Source organism: Macaca fascicularis, chromosome 14 (assembly GCF_037993035.2).
Source record: "Macaca fascicularis isolate 582-1 chromosome 14, T2T-MFA8v1.1".
Lineage (NCBI taxonomy): Eukaryota > Metazoa > Chordata > Mammalia > Primates > Cercopithecidae > Macaca > Macaca fascicularis.
In genome coordinates this window covers 93,365,702-93,393,334 of record NC_088388.1, presented here as the reverse complement: position 1 = coordinate 93,393,334, position 27,633 = coordinate 93,365,702, and the positions used below count along the sequence as shown (strand labels likewise).

At 44.5% G+C, this 27,633-nt stretch overlaps 1 protein-coding gene across 2 annotated transcripts; it reads left to right on the top strand.

The window, feature by feature from the left end:
- Window positions 1-4,686: 4,686 nt before the first annotated feature.
- Window positions 4,687-22,449, top strand: GPR83 (G protein-coupled receptor 83). 2 transcript variants are annotated; one of them, XM_005579373.5, is made up of 4 exons: window positions 4,687-5,246; window positions 9,033-9,158; window positions 12,028-12,161; window positions 18,977-22,449. In XM_005579373.5, the coding sequence occupies exons 1-4, from the start codon at window positions 4,860-4,862 to the stop codon at window positions 19,599-19,601; spliced, it is 1,272 nt and encodes a 423-aa protein (XP_005579430.3). In that variant the 5' UTR covers window positions 4,687-4,859; the 3' UTR covers window positions 19,602-22,449. The 2 variants fall into 2 exon arrangements, with proteins under 2 accessions (XP_005579430.3, XP_045227093.2); XM_045371158.3 differs by lacking the exon at window positions 9,033-9,158.
- Window positions 22,450-27,633: the final 5,184 nt, after the last annotated feature.

Here is a 27,633-nt window from a genome sequence, read left to right as displayed (position 1 = left end):
CCCCCAATAGCTTATGGAAAAATAAAATACAAAAATAATTAAATTAGATATGTCGCAGGAACTTACTACACAGATAGAGTATTTAGAGAGATAAAGACCTGCCTCCTGGGTTTTCTGATTCCAGAGCCAGTATCTCAACCTCAGTACTGCCAGTTTTCCCTGTCTTAGTACTAGGCTGTAGGAGACAACATTAGGAAGACAGTAGTTCCTGGCCTGGTAATGCTGACAATTTCATAGGAAATACACGTGTAGCAAATCATGAGACCCCAACAAGGACAGTACAGTATCAGAGAATGAATCAATGTTATGGGAGTACTTTTAAAAGAGCAGATTTGGGAACATTGACTTTGCTTGTTCTGGGGTTGTGGCAGTCAAGGGAGTCAGTCTTCAGAGAGGAGTTAACATTTCAGCTGGGTCTTGAAGAATAACGAGTTTTTCTGGCTCGAAGGTGGTGGAGAGGATGGCTGTAGGCAGAGAAACAGCATCCTCAAATACACAGTGTCATGTAATTGGTGATGTGTGAGATGACCACAAGATTCTAACCGTGGTGAACAAGTGAACAGGAAAAAGAGCAAGTACAAGAATGTGAGGGAAGAGCAGGATAATAATGAACTGAGTTTGGAGCTTGCTGAAGTGGGTGGGTATTCCAGGTCAAAATGTCTAATCAACAATGAAATGTTACATAATACAGATTTGGAGCTTTTAACAGGTGGTAAGTGAGGTACAGATCTTGGAGTCATTGGTGACTAATGGATGGTTAAACCAGTGAAGGTGGCCGAGATCACCCAGGGGGACGTTTAATTCAAGAGGAGCAGATAATGGAGCATAACACCTTGGAGCCCTGAACTTTAGCTAGCAGTCCTGTGGTACTATTTATCCATATATGGGTTAAATGGGTTGTTGGATTTGGCTTAAGACCCTAGCCACCATTTAGAAAAGTTTCTATGTAGAAGTGCAGAGTAAGTTCAAGCAACTTACAATTTAATTTGGGGCCACAAACTGAAGTTGGAGCTTGGTTGTGCTTCTTTTTACATATCCTAAATATACCTTTTTACTCTATGGCTCAGTGTGCTGGAACTTGGAAAGCAATTCCTGGCATAGCCTGCCTACACACTTTGCATTTTTATTGCATTTGAGCATATCTTCAGCTGTACTTGGTATTTGAGGCTTACTTGGTTCATTTGTAATTCAAGTATGATGACATACAACTGGTACAATTAAACTAGGAGTGACTGTCATGTGCCTGGCACTGTGTTGAACTGCTCTTTGTTCGCTTCTGCCACTGTGATTAGTACCCTAAGGAACTGGGAGTGTGGTGAGTTTTTAACTCAAGTAGGGCCTTTTCAGAGAGTAATATTGGAGTTAAAAAGGCATTGTTTGCAGTGTCAGGAATATTGATGTGGCGAGGCTCTCAAAACCTCTTTTTTAGGCCTCTGTGATGTTACAGTAGTCTCACTTTATCCAAGGTTTCGTTTTCCAGTTTCTGAAGAAATCTTGCACCACCCTACTCTGTCCACTCAGGATGTGAATCCTCCCGTTGTTCAGCATATCCATGCAGTACCTCCTCACTCAGTAGCCACCTCAGTTGTCAGAGCTCCCGTAAAGGTATTGCAGTGCTTGTGTTCAACTAACCTTTATTTTACTTATAATAGCCCCAAAGCTGCAAGAGTAGCCATGCTGGCAATTAGCATATGCCAGCTAGAAGCTGTAAAATACTTCCATTATGTGAAAAGGTGAAAGTTCTTGATTTAATAAGGGGGGAAAAATCGTAAGCTGAGGCTGCTGAGATCTGTAATAAGAATGAATCTTCTATCCATGAAATTGTGAAGAGGGAAAAAGAAATTCATGTGTAGCCTGTATATGGTTTGGTACTATCCACAGTTTTGGGCATCCACTGGGAATCTTGGAATGTTTACCCCATGAATAAGGGGGGACTACTATATTCTATAATTCTTGGTCTCATTTTTATTAAAATAGTGTGAAGTGTTTTGTTTTTGTTGTTGTTTCAAGTACATTTGAGAGAGTGAAACCCTCTGCTCTTTGCTGTGTTTACTATGTGTGACTATTATTAGAGATCTAGGACTATACTTACTATTTGGCACAAACTGACTATTCAGTGTCCTTGGTTTTATTTGTAATATACAAAACAAGAGGCTGGTTCACTGTAAGAGCTGCTTGTGTCTTCCTGTAACCACTTAGTAAGAACAACAGTGATTTACAGTACCCATAATGCCTCTGAGAAAAGAACTTCTTTTAATAACAGCCTTCGTGTGGGGTAAGGTGGGGGGATATTCTTGTTTCATTAAAGACTGTGACTTCAGAAGTTCAGGATAAGTTTGGGGCAGTAGTGCTGGGCTGAGAGGAGGGCTTGGCAGGGCTCAGGAGGCCCAGGCCTGGCTGAGTGGAGAGCTGAATGCCTGGGGAAGAGGAAGAGGAAGTGATTCCAGACCTCATGCCTACCCTTGGATTTTCTCAGGACCTCCTCCCCCTTTCAGAGCACCCCAGTGCAACTTGTAACTGCCAGCAGTAGCATTTATTTGCCTGAGTCCTTTTGCCTCTGGAGCCCATTTTGACTATCCACATGGCAGGCCAGAAGTTCAGGAGCATCCTGGGAGAAGGAGCACACCCCTGGGAGAAGCCTTCAACCAGTAACTAACAGGAGGTGGAGTACAGATATCACAGCTCTGTCACCCCTTCGCTTGGATAGCTGATGTGTACACCTTACATTGGCTTCCCAGCAGACTTCAGCTTGTCACCCACCGTGGTAGCTGGCTTGACAACACTCTTTATTGGTTGCTTTCCCTTTCTTGTCACGCTTCTCCACTTCCCTATTGGTGTTTGCCTTCATCTCTCAAATGAACCCTCTCACTAGAGTATTTGGCTCAGGAGATGCTTTTGGGGAAAGCTAAGAAGAACTAAAACACCTCACCTCTTTCAGAGAGAAAGTTTCAGGCTTCTGGTGTAAATGCCCTCACACTTACAAGGTGGGCATGATGAGAAGGGAATCAAAGTGAAGACCTTAGTTAGGTGGCCCAGATTACAAATATGCCTGCTAGCAAGCACCTGTTGGGGTACTTGGAAGAGAGTGCTTGGAAGGGCACGGGCTACCTTTGATTTCTTTCTCTGAGCTCGACGCTGACTATTCCTCTTCTATCCATACACTCTTTCTTGACACTGGGCACAGTTCTTTTGACTAGGATTCTGTTTTCTAAATGACCATCATATTCCAGCCTTGCCTCTCAAGATGATGCCAAGTCATCTTGATGGAGCAGCAAGTCTACCAAAGCTTTAAGTGTTTACAGGCAGTCTCTTGGTTTATTTCCTAGAGCTAAAGATGTATTATTCATCAGCCTAGCACCTCGTCCCTTCTAGGATCTGTCACATAATCCCCTATTTCAGCCACTTAATCCTGTGAGACCTGCCAGGTCCTTCAGTATAATTGAGGGATATCTGCTAGCCATCCTGTCCTCCAGACACAGTTGCTTGAAGAGTACATGTGAAGTGGAAAACTGGAGACAAGAGTGAAACCTAGGTTTGAGTCATTGTTTGGGTCCCAGCCCAAGCACACTGCTCCCCAGGGCACGTTGACACAATGGAAAGAATCAACATGGTGTTTCCTGTTGGGGGTCAGGGGTGGTTACAAGTAGTCAACCACATATTGCATCTCTTGCACCAGAGGGCAATGCAGTGAGAGATGTATACAGGGGTCTCTGAAAACCTCACATTTAGGAAAAGAAAGCCTTTTAACCAAGACCAAAAATGTTAAATGGCTTGCTCAAGGTTTCACAGCTAGGAAGTGACAAAGCTGGGATTAAACCCTAATTACAGAGCCCATGGTCTTTACCACAGGCATGTGGGTGGCAGAGGACCCAGTGACTGGGAGAGTTTTCACAGTGGAAGTGAAAACAGGTGAGCATGATAGCAAGGTTTCCTGGAGAACTAGGTGGGGAATGAAAAACAGCATGGCTCATAATACCCCTATAAAGATACAGCTTCACGGACTTCCATGGCAGAAAAACTATTACCCAAGAGGTAAGCACATAGCTAAACTCTTTTCCTTCGCTTCTTTGATGCCATCAGAACTGCTTTGAAGAGTTTCCTTGGAAAACAAAGCTCCCCAGATTGCATTCCTGGGGACTGTCAAACCGTCAACCTTTAATAAGCCCTCCAGCACCGCTGACACCTGGATACTCGGGGGACTTGGAGAATCCTTAACGTCTCTAATTTCTGGTTTGCCTTTTTCCTGGGACCGCCGGGACGCAGCCATCCACTTCGATACTGAAACTGTGGCAAAGCTAAGGTTTAAGTGGAAACAAATGGAATATATCCTTGTTACTGACCCGGCTTTGCCAGCATGCTCCCTCATCATCCCAAATGCCCCTGTGGGCTTCCACCCGCCTGTCTACTTCCTTTACAAGAGGCTAAGCCGACACCACGCGAGCATGTACGCGCTGGGGAAGGAGCCCCCGAAGCGAAGCCCTGTCGGAGGAGTTACGGGCGGGAGTGGGAACGGCTGGGTGTGGGGGCAGCAACGGCGCCACCGGCAGGGTGCGGGGAGCCAGGCTTGTCAGAGCTGGAGCGCGTCACCGTCGCCGCGAGAGACGCCGCGCTGCCCAATAGGCAGAGGCGCTCCCTAGCAGCCTGGTGGGAGCAGAGATATAAAAGTGCTCCAACAAACCCGGAGCTGGGGTGCCGACCGCTGGCTGCTGGCGGGCTGCGCGGTGCTCCGCGGGTCCGGGCTAACTGGCTCCTCGGGACGGCCTTGCACGCTCTGCGCCCTGCACTCCGGCTGCGCGCCCCGAGCCCGGCGAGAGGGCGCCCGACCCGCAGGCTCCCAGGGGAGGGGTGGCTCCTGCAAAATGGTCCCTCACCTCTTGGTGCTCTGTCTCCTCCCCTTCGTGAGAGCCACCGAGCCCCACGAGGGCCGGGCCGACGAGCAGAGCCTGGAGGCGGCCCTGGCCGTGCCCAATGCCTCGCACTTCTTCTCCTGGAACAACTACACCTTCTCCGACTGGCAGAACTTTGTGGGCAGGAGGCGCTACGGCGCCGAGTCCCAGAACCCCACGGTGAAAGCCCTGCTCATCGTGGCTTACTCCTTCATCATTGTCTTCTCACTCTTTGGCAACGTCCTGGTCTGTCATGTCATCTTTAAGAACCAGCGAATGCACTCGGCCACCAGCCTCTTCATCGTCAACCTGGCAGTTGCCGACATAATGATCACGCTGCTCAACACCCCCTTCACTTTGGTAAGGGGCCCGCTGCCTGCCGCCCCACCTTCTCTCTTCGTCTCCCTCTCCTATCTCAATTCTCTGGCCTCCCTCTGCCGTTCTGTGTCTCTCTGTGGGTCCCCACTTCTGTCTCCACGTCTTTCTTCCTCCTTATTTCTCCTCTCCTCTGCCTCTGTCTTCCTGTCCTAGTCTCTTTTCTCTCTCCTCTGTCATCTCGGTTCTTGACTCTCTCCTCTGTTTTTCTTAGTCTTTCTTTCAGTCTCTGTCTCTCTCTGAAGTCTTTCTGTCTTTCTTCTCCGTCTCTGTCTGTGTGTCCTCATCTTTTTTTTTTTTCTGTCTTTCTGTCTCCCTATTCGTCTGTCTCTGTCTCCTCACCTCTTATCTCTTTTTCTTCTTGTCAGTCTCTCTGTGATTTTATTTTTCTATTCTCTCTCCTCTCCTCTCCCCTCCTCTCCTCTCTTCCTCTCTCTCCCCTGCCACACTCTGATTCCTCCCCACTTCTTTCTGTCTCATCACTTTATAAGCCAGAGCTTCTGCGGAGGTGGCATTGGGTCAATAGTTTGAGTGTCTGCAGCCAGCTGGAAATGAATGACCATTTCCTGTTTAATCTCACTGGGTCTGGGCTTGCTTGATAATTGAGCAGTAAATCAATGCCCCTGAAATGTCAGCAGAGATGATCAGGTCCCCCTCCCTCTAAAGTGCAGCCTATTCAGTGCCCACCCGTACCCATGGGATGCTGCTTTGTGCTACAACTGAAATATCAAACAACTGCTAATTTTTAATGGGACATTAAGTGCATTTTCCCAGACCACTTATTTAAAGTGCATTTCCCTTCTGTGGGTTGATCATGAGGCTGTGTTTGAGGTCTGTGTTGAGGAAGAAATGAGGGGAGTGGGCTTGGGCCACAGAGATCGGGCAGGCTGGGGGCATTTGCACATTGCAGCTGATGGGATTCCTCCCCCAAGCCCTGGCTACTTAGCACTGGTGGTGTCCCGCTGTGATCAGGGAGTGTGGCTCTCATGGATGCTTTGGGACTGTAAGGGCGATGACTGAGCAACCATAGTGACAGTTATACTGCATGTTTCTCTAGTGTGTTATATTTTTTCATTTTATGGAATAACTATTATTTGAGTGATTACTAAAGCAATATCTGTTAATCCCTCTCTGTCTCTCTCTCTGCTATCTCTCACACACACACAACCAGATATCATAGACAAGCAAAAAACACAGGATGAACCCCCACAAGTCCATCACCTGTGTGAACATCCTTCCAAATCTTATATTGAAAAAGTACACTCACATTCTCTTTTTCATCCTCACTTATTAGAATATTACTCACATTTTGCAGATGAGAAAACTAGGGCACAGAGAGGTTCAGTCCCTTGTCCAAAGCCACCTGGCCAGTAGCTGGCAGATCCAGGATGAGAATTCCATCCCCTAACTCAAATCCAGACGTCGGTCCACTAGGCCAGCCAGCTGGGAGTAAAGAACACTCTTGGACCATGTTTAGCTTCTGCTACTCCAAACCCTGGACTTGTTCTGATCTCCTTTCAGCCTACATCTAACGTATTGATAGCTGCTCAGTATCCCCTGGGCATTACCCAAGGATGAGTGGGCTTTCAAATACTCCCCTCCTCCCTGGGTGTCTCAAAGCACAAGACAACAGCATCCCTGCCAACCCTTGCCCCTTCCTTGGTTTCTGACCTGAGAACCTACAATGGTGTGGTTGGGCTGGTCTATTCAGGTTGGGCACTGGGAAACCACAGAACATGGCCTTTTTTGCTGCTGCCCAGAGCCAGGATGCAGGGCTGGATCTGCAGCAGACACAAGAAGGGGTAGGGAGGCCATGGACTCAAGGACAGGCTACACCTGACAGCTGGCAATACCTGCTCCAGAGGATCTCCTGCAAGAGATCTATAGGATGTCAAGGTCCTCAGAACCCAGCACCCCCTCCAGTATGAGCCAAAGCAGCTTAGCCTTGAACCTGATCCATCAAACTGCCCCAATCCAAATTTGGATTACAGCTTATAGGGTGCTGGCAGGTAGGAAAGGGAGAAGGTTATGGGGAGGGGCTTCCAACCCCTCGGCCTACTCAGCTCAGGCTCCCCCACTGGGAAAGGCATGCCTGCCTTTGGCTGATTAGCAATGATATCCTTCTTCCCTGGTCTCCCTTCCTATCCACTTCATCTACTGCAGTCAGCATGAAACCCAGCTCTGATAATGGAGAGAAAAGCAATTACTTACAGTTCCCCTGGTAGATAAGAGATAGATGTACACAGAATGTAGTGGAGCCTGGAGGAGGGAGTCTTTCATTCTGACCCATTGGAGTCCCATGAGAGGGTTAAAGGAGACTGCAAAGAATGTGACATTTCAACAGGACCTGGCTGAATAGGAATTTTCCAGGTCGAGATGAACACTTAGTGCAGACAGAGGGACCAGGGAGAACAAAGGCATTGAAGCATCAAAGTTCATGGTGTGTTGTGGGAACGCTGAGTGGCTCAATGAAGTTGGAGCAGCAGGAAGCACAGTGGAGGAGTGGGCAGGGGAGGCAGAAGCCTCATATGTTGTAATAATAATATGTCGTATGTCTCATATGTTGTAATAATGGCAGTTGATAGCGTTAATGTACTAGGCACTATTGTACCTACTTTACATATGTTATCAATCTTGATTGATGTAACAACCATGTGAAAAGGGTTAGCCCATTTTACAGATGAGGAAAGTGGGGCTCAGAGGGCCCAATGCCTTGCCCAAGGTCACAGTGATCAGTGGCAAACACTCTGCTGTAAGTCACTACATTATACTCCTTCTCTTGGGCGGACTTGCCCTGTTTCTATGCCTCTGTGCCTCTGCCCCCTCCCATCCCTATCTGGTGGCCCCATTGCCCTTTGTCTGGGTCCCTACAAAGCATTGATTACTTTCTGTCTTGCACTTGAGTTGACCCTCCTCTGCCCTGGCTGCAAACTCCTTAATCAGAATCAATGCTCAATCTCTCAGACATGGGATGTTACTCACAGGAGCTGCTCAAGTACTAATTGAATGAGTAAATAGTGCTGGGTGATGTGGGATAAGGACCGGGCCTGCTTCTAGGGCCCTACAAGGTTTTGAGAGCTTGTCTTCTCTCCCCACACCTGTCAACACCTCTCCAGGTCCCTGGGTCTTCACCACAGATGATGACCTGCAAGGCCAGTTTAGCCAAGATTTGCCAGCACAGCCTGCATGCATGCTGTGTTGTGACAATTCAGATGTGTCTCCCCTACTAGAGTGAACTTGTGTGGACCAAGAGTGAATTTTGTTATTGCACATAAAAATAGCTACTATTTACTTCTAATAATAGCTGAACAATCTGCCAGACATTGTGTTTTGCCCTTTACAGACATTTAAAAAATTTAAACCTTATACTAAGCCTATAAGGAAGAGATTTTTGATGGCCTTTTTTTTTTTTTTTTTTTTTTTTTTGCAAATGAGGAAACAGATTCAGAGAGGTTACCTATCTTGCCCAGGCCCTCACAGTAAGAAACTGTTAGAGGTGGGAAGTCCAACTCCAAAGCCCACATCCTTCCCAAGCTCTCCTGGCATCTAACGGAGCCTGGCCCCGAAGCATGATCAGGGTTTGCTGAATTGAATGAATGAAAATGAGTTGTGCTGGAGAAAATCATGTTTACTCCACAATTCAGTCTCATAGACAGAAAGAAGGGAGAAGCTGGAGGAATCCTCCTAAGGGCATGCTCCTCAGAGACCTCTAGGGATGGGTGTCAAAGTCAAGGCCTGTCTGTCTCCTAACATCTTTGGGCTCATCTCCAGGTTCGCTTTGTGAACAGCACATGGATATTTGGGAAGGGCATGTGCCATGTCAGCCGCTTTGCCCAGTACTGCTCCCTGCACGTCTCAGCACTGACGCTGACAGCCATTGCGGTAGACCGCCACCAGGTGAGGGTACCTACCCCTAATGCTCTGCTCTTCCCTGTCTTGCTTCCCCTTCCTGGAAGTTGCAGGGGCTCTGAAGACAGTGTTTTAACCCAGTTTTCAATGAGTGTGTTTCTCTTCTTATTGATCAACATGAACACATAAGTTAGTGATATTAAACCCTTTGTCCTAATTGTCACAGAAAGTTATTCTTAGTTTGTCGATCCAATGAATACTCATTGCTGGCATTTTCTTTTTTCTTTTTCTTTTTTTTTTTTTTTTGAGAGACAGAGTCTCACTCTTGTCGCTCAGGCTGGAGTGCAGTGGCACCATCTTGACTCAACCTCTGCCTCCTGGGTTCAAGGAATTCTCCTGCCTCAGCCTCCTGAGTAGCTGGGATTAGAGGTGCCTGCCACCATGCCCGGCTAATTTTTGTACTTTTAGTAGAGGTGGGGTTTCGCCATATTGGCCAGGCTGGTCTTGAACTCCTGACCTCAGATAATACACCCACCTCGGCCTCCCAAAGTGCTGGGATTACAGGCGTGAGCCACCGTGCCCGGCCATTGCTGGCATTTTCTGTCTCAGAAATTAGTGAGCTTGTTTTGAGGATAGAAAAGCAAACCTGGAAAATCACAGATTAAAGGAGAGGAGTAATTGCAGGTCAGAGACGAGGCTTCAGAGTGAGAAATGAATATTTACCAATTCAGGCTGTTCAGGCGGAAAACAAGCCAGGATGTCCAGGTGGCAAGAGCAGGCATTGCAGTGGAGCATGGCAGCTCTGGGTCAGGAAGGTATTCTAACAGTTCTGCCCCCATGGGAAGCTCATAGGTATATATGGTGAAAGGAACTGACCAGGACATCTAAGTAGGACAGCTTCATGCCAGGGGCCTTTTCCATGCTTACTCAATGAACTCACGTTGTATGCTTAGACCTATGCTGAATTATAGAATGGAGGCTCAGTAAAGTGCATATGTAGCTTTTCCAAGATCATGTGCCTATGAATGGTGAAGCTAGGATTAGGACTGAGGTCTGTCTGGCTCCAAGCCCATGTTCCAGTCACTAGACCATGCTGTTCTGAGAAGGCTCAAAGGAATCTACAAGGCCAGTATTATGAGGGCCACCAGACACAGAAAGATGAGATTCATTCTGAGTAGCACCATGAGATGCAACAAGGACCACGGGATAGGAGGCATCAAAGATGCAGTTTCAGAGATACAGTCAGTCCAATGTGGGAAGAATTCTCTCGTAGAAGTGTCTAAAGGTAGACAAAGCTGCCTGGGAGGTAATGAGTTTCATGACACCAGCCATATTTAAGCAAAGTGAGAATGACAACTTGATGGGGAGGTATTTGAGGAGATTCCTGCATCTGATAAGGAATGGGACTAGTCAAATTGTGAGAGCTCTTTATCTCTGAAATGCCATAATTTTGTAAGAATCAACTCTTAATGTATGTTGCAGATGCTTTAGTGTAAAGTGTGAAAAGTTTGCATATCAATATTTCCTGCCTTTTCTTAACTGTCTCCCTTAATTTAACTAGAAGGACTTCTGATTACTTTTGCCTGGCCTATGCTTACCCCAGATTAATGCAACCGAGCATTGACCATGGGCTAAGGGTGGGTCTGGGGAATGGGGCAAAGTCTTGCTCATGTTGACCATGTTACTGCAACATATACCCCAACAAGGGGCTCTGTCCCAAGGTCAACGGAGTCTTTGAGAAGTGCTTAGAGCCTCTGCCCCAGGCTGCCACTCCCTTCAGCAATCTGAACACAAGAGTGTGAGGGGCAGAGATGGCTGAATCCAGAACGGAGATATGCTGTCAGCTTCTGAAGCCTCATTGCTTCTTCCCATAAAACCTTGAAAACATTGGGAGGAATAAAAAAAAGTTCAGGACACAGCCAGAATGTCCAGTGTGTTCTGGGATGGCATCTAGAGGTGGTGGCACCTCTTCCTGACCTCTTCCCCCTAACACTGGACTAACCTATCCCAAATGCCTTTTTCAAAAAAGAATGTTCTCATCTGAAAATGAGGATGGTTTTAAATCCCTAAGTCTTTATTTAAACCTTTTAGGAGAATTGATTGATACACAGCAGCAACTCCAAGATGCATTTCAGCCTGAAGCCTGCAACATTGAGTTTATTATGGGTGTGTGAGACTTGGGCCCTGTTGCAATTTTAGTAATGGCTTTCATAAACATGTTGGGAGTTCCCACATAAGTGCCCATGCAGCTTCCCAGGATGAGTGATGAGAATGGTCTCTTCCTGTCTGTCAGACCCTCTCAGAGTCCATCATAACCTAAGGGGTCTAGAATCATGGGAAGATGAGCTCAGGTCCCGAGGAGATGGGAGCTGACCATGGACTTGCTCCTCTCCCAGCCTCACTGTGATGCCATGTGAGCAGCCTTCCTCCTGGACCCCTCCCCAGTCCTCTCACTGGACCCTGGTTCAGCCTGAGTATGATCAGCAAGAGGCAGATGACCTGCCCCGGGTCTCTGAATCCAGATGACCCTTTCTTTCCTCCTCTGGAGGTGGGCTGTTGGGTGGGACATGGCTGGGCCTCCTCTCCCGCAGCAGCTACCTGGTGTAGCTCAGGGGCTCAATAATGAACATAAGGGGTGCTTGACTTTTATCAATAGGGCCTGCCTTATGTGACAAGTGAGCTGTGCCATCCAGATTTCTTTTTATTTATTTATGTATTTTCATTTTTTAAAAAAATATATAGAGGCAGGATCTCACTATGTTGCCCAGTCTGGTCTAGAACTCCTGGGCTCAAGTGATTCTTCTGCCTCAGCCTCCCAAAGTGCTGGGATTACAGGCGTGAGCTCCTGCACCTGGCCCAGATTTCTGATTTGTTCCAAAACGTCTTCAGTTAGTGATGCGGTTTGCTTGTTTTCCAGGTCATTATGCACCCTTTGAAACCTCGGATCTCAATCACAAAGGGTGTCATCTACATCGCTGTCATCTGGACCATGGCTACATTCTTTTCACTCCCACATGCTATCTGCCAGAAATTATTTACCTTCAAATACAGGTGAGATGAATTCGTAGGGATCCACCTGGTGATTCACGTCTTCTCCTGAGTCAGGCTTGACCAAGGGATACCTGAGGCCCCCAGGAGCTCACAACTCTCTGAGTAACTAGTACCTGCCTCACTGAATCTTTCTCTGGCTCGCTCCCATCCTGTTACCTCCTGGTCCATGCCTGTCCTCTACATTTTGTCTGCTTTCTCTCTTCTTTAGCTTCTCCCCTATTCTCTTTCCGGGTTCTCTGCAAGGACAAAGCAATAATTATCAGCGTTTGTCACCAGGGTGCTGTACTCATGCAGCCTGAGATCCCAGTCACCAAGGCCTTGTTGAAAAGGAGCAAGGTGTAAACCGCTCACACTATCTACAAACAAAACCTGCATGCAAGTCTGAGCCTGAAGCAGGCTTCTCTATCTCCCCCACCTCCTGTACATGTTTATCTTATGCTCTACTGAATGAGAACGTCTTTCTTTCAACACACAGTTTTTTAAAACTTAAACTGCTTCATTAGGTGATCTCCCTGCTGCACTGTCAGTTTGGGAAGAACTGGCCTTGTTTCTTTGTTATCTCGGTGATCCCCACACTTAGCTTACTGTCTCCACATAACAAGCTCTTGGTATGCATTTACTGAATAAATGATCTTAGAGTGACTTTTTTTTTTTTTTTTTTTTTTTTTTTTTTTTTTTTTGAGACAAAGTCTCATTCTGTTGCCCAGTCTGGAGTGCAATGGCAGGATCTCAGATCACTGTAACCTCCGCCACCGGGGTTCAAGCAATTCTCCTGCCTCAGCTTCCCAAGTAGCTGGGATTACAGGCACGCACCACCATTCCTGGCTAATTTTTTGTTTTGTTTTTTTTTTTATGTATTTATTTTATTATTATTATTTTTTTTTTTGGAGACGGAGTCTCGCTCTGTCACCCAGGCTGGAGTGCAGTGGCCGGATCTCAGCTCACTGCAACTTCCACCTCCCGGGTTCAAGCGATTCTCCTGCCTCAGCCTCCCGAGTAGCTGGGACTACAGGTGCCCGCCACCTCGCCCGGCTAGTTTTTTGTATTTTTTTAGTAGAGACGGGGTTTCACCATGTTAGCCAGGATGGTCTCGATCTCCTGACCTCATGATCCGCCCATCTCGGCCTCCCAAAGTGCTGGGATTACAGGCTTGAGCCACTGCGCCCGGCCAATTTTTTGTATTTCTAGTAGAGATGGGTTTCACCATGTTGGCCAGGCTGGTCTCGAACTTCTGACCTCAGGTTATCTGCCCACCTTGGGCTCCCAAAGTGCTGAGAGTACAGGCATGAGCCACTGTGCCCAGCCTCTTAGAGTGATTTTTGTCATTTGTTATTGTTGTTGTTGTTGGTCACTGGTATGTCTTTTCTTAAAATTTTTAAATTATACTTTAAATTATGGGATGCATGTACAGAATATGAAGTTTTGTTACATAGGTATACACATGCCCTGGTGGTTTGCTGCACTCATCAACCTGTCACCTACATTAGGTATTTCTCCTAATGTTGTTCCTCCCCTAGTTCCCATCCCCTGACAGGCCCCAGTGTATGATGTTCCTCTCCCTATGTCCATGTGTTCTCATAGTTCAACTCTCACTTATGAGTGAGAATATGTGGTGTTTGATTTTCTGTTCTTGTCATAGTTTGCTGAGAACAATGGTTTCCAGCTTCATCCATGTCCCTGCAAAGGACATGAACTCATCCTTTTTTATGGCTGCATAGTATTCCATGGTGTATGTGTGCCACATTTTCTTAATCCAGTCTATCATTGATGGACATTTGGGTTGGTCCAAGTCTTTGCTATTGTGAATAGTGCCGCAGTAAACATATGTGTGCATGTGTCTTTATAGTAGAATGATTTATAATCCTTTGGGTACATACCCAATAAAGGGATTGCTGGGTCAAATGGTATTTCTAGTTCTAGATCCTTGAGGAATCACTACATTGTCTTCCACAATGGTTGAACTAATTTGCACTCCCACTAACAGTGTAAAAGCATTCCTATTACTCCATATCCTCTCCAGCATCAATTGTTTCCTGACTTTTTAATGATTGCCATTCTAACTGGCATGAGATAGCATCTCATTGTAATTTTGATTTGCATATGTCTGATGACCAGTGATGGCCAGCATTTTTTCAAATTTCTCTTGGCTGCATAAATGTCTTCTTTTAAGAAGTGTCTGTTCATATCCTTTGCCCACTTTTTGATTTTTTTTTTTTCTTGTAAATTTGTTTAAGTTCTTTATAGATCCTGGATATTAGCCCTTCGTCAGATAGATAGATTGCAAAAATTTTCTCCCATTTTGTAGGTTGCCTGTTCACTCTGATGGTAGTTTCTTTTGCTGTGCAGAAGCTTTTTAGTTTAGTTAGATCCCATTTATCAATTTTGGCTTTTGTTGCCATTGCTTTTGGTGTTTTAGACACTAAAAGGAAGTCTTTGCCCACGCCTACATCCTGAATGGTATTGCCCATGTTTTCTTCTAGGATTTTTATGATCCTAGGTCTTAGTTTAAGTCTTTGATCCATCTTGAGTTGATTTTTGTATAAGATGTAAAAAAGGGATCCAGTTTCAGTTTTCTGCATATGGCTAGCCAGTGTTTCCAACAACATTTATTAAATAGGGAATCTTTCCCCCTTGCGTGTTTGTGTCAGGTTTGTCAAAGATCAGATGGTTGTAGATGTGTGGTGTTATTTCTGAGGCCTGTGTTCTGTTTCATTGGTCTATATATCTGTTTTGGTACTAGCACCATGCTGTTTTGGTTATTGTAGCCTTGTAGTATAGTTTGAAGTCAGGTAGCGTGATGCCTCCAGCTTTGTTCTTCTTGCCCAAGATTGTCTTGGCTATGTGGACTCTTTTTTGGTTCCATATGAAGTTTAAAGTAGTTTTTCCAATTCTGTGAAGAAACTTAGTGGTAGCTTGATAGGGATACCATTGAATTTATAAATTACTTTGGGCAGTATGGCCATTTTCATGATATTATTTCTTCCTATCCCTGAGCATGGAATGTGTTTCCATTTGTTTGTGTCCTCTTTTATTTTGTTGAGCAGTGGTTTGTAGTTCTCCTTGAAGAGGCCCTTCACATCTCTTGTAAGTTGTATTCCTAGGTATTTTATTCTCTTAGTAGCAATTGTGAATGGGAGTTCACTCATGATTTGGCTCTCTGTTTGTCTGTTATTGGTGTATAGGAATGCTTGTGATTTTTGCACATTGATTTTGTATCCTGAGACTTTGCTGAAGTTGCTTATCAGCTTAAGGAGATTTTGGGCTGAGACGATGGGGTTTTCTAAATATACGATCTGCAAACAGAGACAATTTGACTTCCTCTTTTCTTATTTGAATATCCTTTCTTTCTTTCTCCTGCCTGACTGCCCTGGCCAGAACTTCTAATACTATGTTGAATAGGAGTGATGAGAGAGGGCATCCTTGTCTTATGCCAGTTTTCAAAGGGAATACTTCCAGTTTTTGTCCATTCAGTATGATATTGGCTGTGGGTTTTTCATATATAGTTCTTATTACTTTGAGATACGTTCCATTAATACCCAGTTTATTGAGAGTTTTTAGCATGAAAAGGTGCTGAATTTTGTCGAAGGCCTTTTCTGCATCTATTGAGATAATCGTGGTTTTTGTCATTGGTTCTGTTTATGTGATGCATTATGTTTATTGATTTGCATATGTTGAACCAGCCTTGCATCCCAGGGATGAAGCTGACTTGATCGTGGTGGATAAGGTTTTTGATGTTCTGCTGGATTCGGTTTGCCAGTATTTTATTGAGGATTTTCGTATTGATGTTCATCAGAGATATTGGCCTGAAATTTTCTTTTTTTGTCGTGTCTCTGCCAGGTTTTGGTATCAGCACGATGCTGGCCTAATAAAATGAGTTAAGGAGGATTCCTTCTTTTTCTATTGTTTGGAATAGTTTCAGAAGGAATGGTACCAGCTCCTCTTTGTACCTCTGGTAGAATTTGGCTATGAATCCGTCTGGTCCTGGACTTTTTTTGCTTGGTAGGCTATTAATTACTGCCTCAATTTCAGAACTTATTAGTGGTTTATTATGGGTTTTGACTTCTTCCTGGTTTAATCTTGGGAGGGTGTATGTGTCCAGGAATTATCCACTTCTTCTAGATTTTCTAGTTTATTTGTGTGGAGGTATTTATAGTATTCTGTGATGGGAGTTTGTATTTCTGTGGGATCAGTGGTGATATCCCCTATATCATTTTTTATTGCATCTATTTGATTATTCTCTCTTTTCTTCTTTATTAGTCTGGCTAGTGGTCTATCTATTTTGTTGATCTTTTCAAAAAACCAGCTCCTGGATTCATTGATTTTTTTTGAAGGGTTTTTCGTGTCTCTATCTCTATCAGTTCTGCTCTGATCTTAGTTATTTCTTGTCTTCTGCTAGTTTTTGAATTTCTTTGCTGTTGCTTCTCGAGTTCTTTTAATTTTGATGTTCAGGTGTCAATTTTAGATCTTTCCTGCTTTCTCTTGTGGCCATTTAGTGCTATAAATTTCCCTCTACACACTGCTTTAAATGTGTCCCAGAGATTCTGGTACGTTGTGTCTTCATTCTCATTGGTTTCAAAGAGCATCTTTATTTCTACCTTCATTTCGTTATTTACTCAGTAGTCATTTCATAGCTGGTTATTCAGTTTCCATGTAGTTGTGTGGTTTTGAGTGAGTTTCTTAATCCTGGGTTCTAGTTTGATTGCACTGCGGTCTGAGAGATTGTTATTATTTGTATTCTTTTGCATTTGCTGAGGAGTGTGTTATTTCCAATTATGTGGTCAATTTTGGAATAAGTGGGATGTGCTGCTGAGAAGAATGTATATTCTATTGATTTGGGGTAGAGAGTTCTGTAGATGTCTATTAGGTCCATTTGGTCCAGAGCTGAGTTAAAGTCCTTAATATGCTTGTTAATTTTTTGTCTCATTGATCTGTCTAATATTGACAGTGGGGTGTTAAAGTCTCCCATTATTATTGTGTGGGAGTCTGAGTCTCTTTGTAGGTCTCTAAGAACTTACTTTATGAATCTGGGTGCTCTTGTATTGGGTATGTATATATTTAGGAAAGTTAGCTTTTGTTGCTGCATTGATCCCTTTACCATCATGTAATGCCCTTCTTTGTCTCTTTCGATATTTGTTGGCTTAATGTCTGGTTTATCAGAGATTAGGATTGTAACTCCTGCTATTTATTTATTTATTTATTTATTTATTTATTTATTGAGATGAGGTTTCGCTCTTGTTGCCCAGGCTGGAGTGCAATGGCACAATCTTGGCTCAACGCAACCTCTGGCTCCCGGGTTAAAGTGATTCTCCTGCCTCATCCTCCCGAGTAGCTGGGATTATAGGCATGCGCCACCATGCCTGGCTAATTTTGTATTTTTAATAGAGACAGGGTTTCTCCATGTTGGTCAGGCTGGTCTCAAACTCCCGAACCTCAGGTGATCTGCCCATCTCAGCCTCACAAAGTGCTGGGATTACAGGCGTGAGCCACCCTGCTGGGCTTCATTTGTTGTGTTAGATGACCTTCCTTAGAGACAGATTTTGCCTTAAAGTCAGGTACACCTGCAAGAGGCTAATTGAGGCAGTGCTCCCAAGAGCAATGTGAAAGAGAGTGGCAGAGGCTGGACAGGGACCAGGGAGAGACTAAGGAAGGGTATGATTTCAGGGGAAGCTGTCCCTGCCCCACAGGAGGCTCTGGGGCCAACTGAAAATGCAGAGTTGGCCTCACCTTGAGGCCAGGTAACTGGGCTTTCCTATTTCTCCATCTCTCAGTCTTTTGTTACAGGTGTTTTCTAGGAAAACTGGAAACTCCCAGCCAATTATGGCTGTACTGAATCGTGGGAAGGGCCTTGGGTGGCCTTAGGGGAGTCCTAGGCACCTAGAAGATCACAGATGCCAGCTGTTTCTTGCTGGGGAGTTTGTTCTCCAGACTGGCAAAGGGGCTCTGCAGGGATCCAGGGAGTGTCTGTCACAGGAGCCATGCTCCACCCCACCTGCAGCACGCGCGCGCGCGTGCGCACGCACACACACACACACACACTTCTGTGACAAAAGCAAGGTCAAGAGAAATAAGCCCAGAAGGTGGATTTCACCTAATTTATAAAGGCCCCCTCCAGGAATTCTAGGACATTGAAATGAATCACATGCCCAGGCCCCCAACATCCAGGCTGCCCTTCTACCTTTCCATATAGAGGACTTACTTGTTTTCCCCCTAACAAAAGCAAAGGAAGTTTCCTCTCTCTTTTGTTAGTGATGACCACCAGCACATAGAACTAGAGCACCAAGCCACATGGATATTCCTAAAAAGGCTGAAGAGGACCGGGGTACATTCCATATAAAATAAATACTTGTTCTATGAATGGCTGAAGAGATGTTAGTTCAGGCTTTACCACTCATATGCTCAAGACCCATCATTTCTTTTCTTTATGCCTTAGTTTTCCCTTTAAAATGGGGAAGTAGCACAATGGGAAATTCTAGGATTTCCTCAAGGATGAGTTACTTTTCAATCTGGGAACATGAGCATTTCATTCATTTATTCAAGAAATATTTATTGGGTCTCTACTATGGGCTAGGAATTGCACAAGATTAAGAGAACACAGAGAAATTCAGGTGTATCCTTTACCTCTATGCAGTTCCTAGCCTAGTGGGGGAGGCAGAAATGTAATCAGATAATTAGGCTACAGCATCAAAAGTGCTTTATTAGATGGATGTACCAGGAGCCCGGTGGAAGGAGAGGCCAGTGCTTCTTGGGATGAAGGCTTTCCACACTAATCTCTCTTTTCTGTTACCTCTCTCCCCCTCCCTACTTCCTGCCCCCAGTGAGGACATTGTGCGCTCCCTCTGCCTGCCAGACTTCCCTGAGCCAGCTGACCTCTTCTGGAAGTACCTGGACTTGGCCACCTTCATCCTGCTCTACATCCTGCCCCTCCTCATCATCTCTGTGGCCTATGCTCGTGTGGCCAAGAAACTGTGGCTGTGTAACATGATTGGCGATGTAACCACGGAGCAGTACCTTGCCCTGCGGCGCAAAAAGAAGAAGACCATCAAAATGTTGATGCTGGTGGTGGTCCTCTTTGCCCTCTGCTGGTTCCCCCTCAACTGCTACGTCCTCCTCCTGTCCAGCAAGGTCATCCGCACCAACAATGCCCTCTACTTTGCCTTCCACTGGTTTGCCATGAGCAGCACGTGCTATAACCCCTTCATATACTGCTGGCTGAACGAGAATTTCAGGATTGAGCTAAAGGCATTACTGAGCATGTGTCAAAGACCTCCCAAGCCTCAGGAGGACAGGCCACCCTCCCCGGTTCCTTCCTTCAGGGTGGCCTGGACAGAGAAGAATGATGGCCAGAGGGCTCCCCTCGCCAACAACCTCCTGCCCACCTCCCAACTCCAGTCTGGGAAGACAGATCTGTCATCTGTGGAACCCATTGTGACAATGAGTTAGAGGAGGTTGGGAAGAGGGAGTGGAAGGGGTCTGTCTCCACCCAAGGCAGGGAAAGAGAGCCTATTCTCACACATGATCTTCAGAGTGCTTGAAACACACTCCTGCAGAAGCTGTAGGACTCTTGAATTCCTAGGAAACTGTCCAGCCTCCTAGCCCCATGTGATGTGAAAACTAAAAGGCACCACCAACTAGACATGTGTTCATAAATTCCCATCTAAGAAACACTGGGAGGCACAGCAGTTGGGATCTCTGAGGAAGAGGAGCGAGGACAACTTTGGCCCAGATGGGGGCTGAATCATTCAACTGCCTCCATCTGTGGGGCAGCTGCTGCCCTACAGCCCTTCCTACTGCTAAGCATCCCGAAGGGAGACCTGCATCATACTTTGGGTGTGGTGACCCAGATGCACAGAGCTCTGCTTGAAACAAGTACACGGGCCAGGGAAATGCCAGTAAGCCAGAGTGGGCGTGGAGATTTTTATGCCTCACTTTCTGGAGTCACTGGGCCATGATGAATCAGAAGTCTTCAGTGGCCTAGCAATATGCAGACAAGAAAGGACCCACTTGGGTTCCTTAAAACAAAGGGCACTTATTATTACCACTTAGAAAAATTCAGAAAACCATACACACACACACACACACACACACATACACAATCACTCTCTTATCCCATCCATTTGTGATAACATCTGTGAACATGCTGTGGCTCTATTTGCAATGTTTTCCTTTGTGTGTGTGACTGCGTACATGTGTGCATGACCTTTTTTTTTTTTTCATTTATACTTTTTCATTTAGATTGTAATGATTAACAGAAACAGGGGTACCTTTCCCAGGGGTGTCCACCAGAAGAGTTGAAGAAGAGGTGAGAAGAACCCAAGGTGAAGCCTGTCACCATGCAGACAGAACTGCCCCCTATTGTAGACAGTGGTGGGAAGGGCCTGGCTCACATGCCCCTCCTTAGAGGCAGCCTCACAATGAACCAGGGAATCAAACTCAACCAGGAGGCATGATTCTTCCTCTCCTGCTATTGCACAAAAACAAGAGGTGGTGAAACATTGTTCTGTTTTCACAAGAGATGAGGGAGCAGGCTTTCCAATATGCTGTAAGTAATTGTGCTTAGACACTTCATCCTCCCGAGCTGTCTAGAAAGGCATTTTGCTATGCTGTCTGAATAATGGGAGTTTTTTCACACCATTTCTCAAAAGGAGATTCACTGTCAATATCATTTTAGTGGTTCAGATGTCACTTTGACTTACAGAAACCTATGCATCCTTAAGAAACCTCAATTCTTAAAGGTCTAACTGGCCAGATAAATCTCATTCCAGGGACTGATTGTTTTTATCACCTTCCATCTGGTCCTGAATGACTCACTGTATCATCCAGAAAAGAGACCTGTCAGGCAGAATCGAGCTTAATTCACCTGCTCTAAACAATTGCTACTGACATACTGCTTTTAGGTTTTCTTCGAGCACCAGATAAACTCTGAAAGCAAAGCATGGATATGAGCTCAGTAGGAAACTAAGGTTTGAGGGAGAGTTTGTCACTTAGACCTCTTGGCTGTTAACTGAAACTGAACCTGGTCACATCATCTGCTTCCCTGTAATGAACTATGAGGGTTCATTATCCTAGTTTCTATTTATGAAGATGGTTGAAAATTTTCAAGACACAAAATTTTGAAAACTCACTTACTGAATTATGGGCAAAACCGTGACTTTCACTGGGCAGAGAGAGTCTTCTAAGCCCACAGGGATCCCCAAATTGACTTTTCAGGACAAAAGGCTCATGTACCTGTACTTATTGTCTCTGTGGTGTGTCAAGAAGTAGCTAATGGTTTCACCTGAAAGCTGCCATAGAAATTCTATGAACTGGCTGGGCACGGTTGCTCACGCCTGAAATACCAGCACTTAGGGAGGCCAAGGCGGGCGGATCACGAGGTCAGGAGATCGAGACCATCCTGGCTAACACGGTGAAACCGCATCTCTACTAAAAATACAAAAAATTAGCTGGGCGTGGTGGTGGGCGCCTGTAGTCCCAGCTTCTAGGGAGGCTGAGGCAGGAGAATGGTGTGAACCCGGGAGACGGAGCTTGCAGTGAGCTGAGATCACACCACTGCACTCCAGCAAGAGTGACAGAGCAAGATTCTGTCTCAAAAAAAAAAAAAAAAAAAAAAAATTCTATGAACCAGAATGAAACAAGACAGCAGGGATACAGAAGGTTTGTTCTGCTCTGGGAAGCATGGAGGATGTTGCACTTCACTCCTCTCTGAGGGTGTCTAGGAATACAGAAGCTCCTTGACTTACATCTCAGTAAACCCATTGTAAGTCCAAAATATTGGAAGTTGAAAATGCATTGAATACGCTCAACCTACTGAACATCGTAGCTTAGCCAAGCCTACCTTAAATGTTCTGAGAACACTTATATTAGACTACAGTTGGGAAAAATCATTTAACACAAAGCCTATCTTGTAATGAAGTATTGAATAGCTCATGTAATTTATTGAGTACTGTACTGAAAGTGAAACCAGAATGGTTGTATGGATATGTGAAGTATGGTTTCTACTGAATGTGTATTGCTTTCACATCATCATAAAATTTTTGAAAACCTAAGTTGAACCATTGTTAGTCAGGGACCTTCAGTTCTGCCAAGTCCCAGAGAAAACCTTTTTCTCTGGGGAGCACCCACTGATGGCTCATTAGGTCTGTCCCTTCCCCAAAGTTCCTGTGTGCCTTTGAGCGAAAAGTGACTTGTATTTGTGAATGTAAAATTTGTGAAACTTGAGTTTTTCCAATGTGCTGTAAAGTGTTTTATTGTAAATTGCTCATCTCAATAAAATTTACTTCAGGTGTGTGGACTGTGCCTCTTGTTCTTGCAATTATGTCACAACTGGTAACCTTTAAAATGGGGTCAGCAGGGATTAGAGGAAGGGAGCATGAAGAATATCTACTCAACCCCGCATTTTGCAGATGCTGAGATTCAAGCCCTGAGAAATTAAATAGCCAGTTGAGGAACCTCTGCCTCTCTGTCTAGTGTTTCTTCCATTGATCAGCTGCCCAAGTTCCTGCTTTTGTAGTTAGAATTCTGTGCTGCGTGTTTTAACCTGGGACTCCATCTGTTCCTCAGTGACTCAGGATGAGGCAAAGCTACCACTCAAGCCTTGAGAGCAATTCTCCCACTTGGCAGTGTGCAGTGCACACCACATTCCCTGTGTTTACCATGCTACCCACTGTAGCCTGGGATCCTACAATCCTACGAGGTAAGCTGGGTAAGCCTTCATTACATACATAATTACCTGATGCCATTCAGAGTTCAGGAAATTAGTTTCAAACAATTTCACAGAAGGTTGTAAATAGGGCTAATTTGCTAAGCCTAGAGGAAAATTTGAAAGAAAAATGAAAGGCGTAGGAGAAGGAGAAGGAACTAAGAATTTGTTACTACTGCCTATGTGCAGTATTGTACTAAATGCCTCAGAGCTCATTATCTCACTCACCTTCACAGCAGTCCTCCAAGGTGGGCATTATTATTACAGATGAGGAAACAGAGGCTCAGCTAACTTAAGCAACCGGCTAAAGATCATGCACAGCTAAACTGGGAAAAGGCTATCCTCTTGGAGATTAGGTTCTGAGAAGGTACGTAGAATAGAATCTTAATTTTTTAAAAATCTAGGATTCCCCAAATTTCCCTGATTAAGAGACACCTTTTTGGGTAAAATCTATCAACCATCCTAAAAAACTAGTGCTTGAGTTACATACTTTGGGAAATGCTTGACTAGATGAGCTCCAAAGCCTCTTGCAGCTCAGTGGCCGAGGAATCCATCATTTTAGTACAGGCAAGATCTATGGCTGCTTTGTGAGGTCAATTCTCGTTAGAATTGTCTTCCAAAAAAGCTTCTAAGTGACTCCCAAGTTGCTGAAGCCTGCTTGACTGTCTTAGTCCATTTTGAATTGCTATAAAGGAATACTTGAGACTGACTAATTTATAAAGAAAAGAGATTTATTTGGCTCACAGTTCTGAAGGCTGTACAAGAAGCATGGCCCCAGCATCTGCCACTGGTGAGGGACCTCAGGGAACTCCATTCATGGCAGAAGGCGAAGGGACAAGGCATCACATGACCAGAGGAAGGAAACAAGAGAGAGGAGGGAGGTGCCTGGTTCTTTTTAACAATCAGTTCCCCCAGGAACTAACAGAGTGAGAACTCATGCGTTACCACAAGGACGGCACCAAGCTGGTCATGAGGGATCTGTTCCCACGACCCAAACACTTCCAACCGTGCCACACTTCCAACACTGGGGATCAAATTTCAACATGAGATTTGGAGGGGACAAATATCTAAACTACATCACTGATTATGGCAGGTTGCCAAGGAAAACTGCCATTCCACAGCCAGCCTGGGCCTCAAGGTCCTCAGGTAGCACAGGTAGAACGCCGCTAAACCCTCACTGCTACTAAGCTTACTGTGATGTGCTACACAGACCTGTATGGTGATAGGAGTCCTTCTGGGGTGTCTGGATTCAGGGAGAAATCTGAGAAGACTGGGGTCTTGGAGCTCCCACTGGTGAAACATGCGTGGCTTAGAGTGTAGCCTAAAGGTGGCAGGTGGCTGCTGCCAGCCTCCTAGTCCTGATCATTAGCATCTTACTTCATCATCTTCTGCATCTCTGTGCACCCCCCAATTCTCTTTCATTTCAAGGAGTAGTTAGGGAAGGAAGAAATGGAATACATGCAATGCAATATGCATTTTTGAAAGAATAAAAAAACAACAATGATATGTTTAATGTGAGAAAACTCTGGGGCCCAGTCTCCTCTCTGAAGTTTTATAAACTCTCTTGCAGAGAAGAAGCTATCTGCTACTTCACTGGGACAAGGCCTTGATGTTAATAGCTCCTTCTTTGTTTCTGTTTCTAGTCCACTGGAGACACTGTCTTCAGACTAGTCATGAATTTAAGATCTTCAGCTGAAACATGAGGAAGACAAATGAATCTTGAACACCGAATTCAGGATGTTGGTGACCTCAGGTGGGAGAGAAGGGGTATGGGTTAGTGTGGGGTGGGAACAAGGTTAGATAATTGTCTAGGTTTTAGATTTTGTTTTGGGCAGTGAGTTCATGGGTTCTTATTACATTATTTAAAATAACCAGATGGCTAAAAGCAGGTCATACATGGACGAACATTAAAAGGGTGCTAGAATTGGAGTATGATCAATCCAGTTCTGTAACCCTGTGGTCTACAAACAAACAAACAGTACACCAATGAAAATGGAGGCCTAGAGGTCTAGGCCTTCACTTTTCTACCCTACATCTTCCAATCAAGTTACATCTATATTTCCATGATTAAAACATGGAAATACAGTTCACTGCCAAGTTAAAACCCCTTTGCGACATGGCCACACACATCGAGTGCTCTGCCAGCCATCACCAGAACTGGTTCCCCTCGACCTCCTGAGCTATCTATGCTGCTTTGCTCTGAGCTAGTTGCTCTTTACATCTGCAGAATACCTGTTCTCCCAGGACTTCCCTTCTACTTTCTCCAGTGTTAGCTCTAGTCAAGTTTCCAAGGTTCCTGTCTTCCTCTTATTTAGTTTACTCCCTTATTTTGGAAGTCCGTATCTTTCAGCAGTTTCCCAAGACTGCTTAGATGCATAGGACCTCATTTTTTTTAGACCTCAAATGCCTGAAAATATCTTTAATTTAAACTCACATTTGATTAGTAGTATGTCTAAATACAGGATAATAGGTTGAAAAGCATTTTCTCTTAGAATTTTGAAGACATTTGTATTAGTTTTATATTTCTGCCTTAACAAATTACCACAGTCTTAGTTGCTTAAACAACACAAATGGATCCTCTTACAGTTCTGTAGGTACATCAGAAGTCTGACACAGGTGTCCTGGAGTTAAAATTAAGGCATCATCACTGCTGCACTCCTTTCTACTGGCTCCAGGAAGCATCCATCTCCTTGCCTTTTTCAGCTTCTTGTGACTGTGCACATCCCATGCCCTTGGTCCCTTCCTCCAGCTTCAAAGCCATCCACTTTGTACCTTTCTGAACTTCTTTCATAGTCATATTTCCCTGACTTGCTTCTTCCACCCCTGCCATCTACTTTTCAGGACTTTTGTGATTACATTGGGTCTACCTAGTAATCCAGGATAATCTATTACTGTCTTAAAGTCAACTAATTAGCAACCTTAAATCCATCTGCAAACTTACTTGTCCTTTGCCTGAGCATATTCATGGCTTCTAGGGATTGGGATGAACATCACTGGGAGGCCATTATGCTGCCAATCAGCATTTCTCCTTTCTCTTCTATTTTCCAGCACTTTGGTTGAGAAACTGGATACTTTGCTTATTCTCAGTTCTATGTATGAGAACTAAGCCCCTTCTGTCTTAGGTAGAGACCAACGGACTTTAATAGGAATCCCCATCTCTGTACCTTTCATATATTTGATGTTGACACAAGCCTCTGTGGTTCCTCCAAGGACACGATGTTGCTTTTGGTTTAGTGTCTTCACTGGAAGGAGAAGCTTCAGGGGCCTGCATGTGACACTACTATAATTGTTCTCATGTGTATTCCAACTCTACGCTTAGGAAGTCAGGGACTAATTACAGGCTAGATGTATGCCTCCAACCATAAGCAGGACGTAAGTCGAAATTCCCTTTATCATTTGACCCCTCACAAATTCACATGGGAATGTGAACGGTGACTGCTTGGCCACTGTATGCTCTGGGACACCTGTGCCTCATCCTGTAATGCTACCCAATCCTCATTGCCTTCAAACCCTATGAAATAAGAATAAATTCCAGATTCCCAGGTCCTTAAAATCTGTAGTCTGCCACCATTTCTGGAATGAATTCTTTATTGATCACTGTTCTTTGTTGTAGAAAACAAAAATCATTCTAGCTAGCTTACATATAAAAGCAATTTTACGTAGTATCTGAGAGATTAAAAGATTTTCAGGAACACTAGAGAGGTTTGGAAGTTTAACAAGCAGAAATAGTCAGCCAAGAGAAATGCCCAGTTATTCTGTGGGACTGCACTGGAAGAAAATATATTGCTGCAATTGGTTATCAATGAACGCTAGAATCTCTGCTGCAGATGCCACAAATAAACCAAATGCCCCCAACTTAGTGTTCACTAGAAGAGCTCTTTGACCTTCTCCCAGCCTCTACTTTACATAGCTCTTTTGCCTTCCAAGTCCCTGTGAGTTTGTCCCCCTACCAGAACCTGGGTCACATGCAGATCACTAACTACAAAAGGGTTCAGGGTATGTCATTTTTTAAAAGCATTCCAGCCTCTATAATGTAAGAAAGCCATTGGAATGAATATCAAAAAGGAACCAGTCTGATGTATTAGTTATAGCAAAGATTATAGGAAGTAATCACTCTCAGAGTTTGAAAGTCTAAAAGTCACTTTACTATGCACTCACTCTGGAATATTAGTTAAGCTGTGTGATGAATAGCAAGTTGACTGTCATTTTCCCTTCACACTTTTAGAACTTTATTTTATTGTTTGTGGCATCTGTTATTAGTGATGCAGAATCTGCTGTTGGAATATCTTTCCGTGGTAGGAAAAATTATTTCCTTTTTATTTTATCTTATTTTTTATTTTCTAGCTTTATTAGGGCATAATTGACAAATGAAAATTATATAGATTTATGGTGTACAGTATAACATTTTGACATAAATATCCATTGTGAAATGATTAGATCAGAATAGTCAACATACCCATCATCTCATAAAATAATCATTTTACTAGTGGGGAGAACATTTAAGATCTACTGTTAGCAATTTTCAAGTATATCCTACATTATTACTAACTGTAGCCAATGTCCTGTGATTCCAGCCTTTATTCATCCTGTCTAGCTAACTGAAGCTTTGTGCCCTTTGACCAGCATCTCCCCATTTCTCTCACCTCCCTCCTGGCATGACCCAGCCCCTGGTAACCACCATTCTACTCTCTACTTCTATGAGTTCAACTTTTTAGATTCCACATATAAATGAAATCATGCAGTATTTGTATTTCTGCGCCTGGCTCATTTCACTTG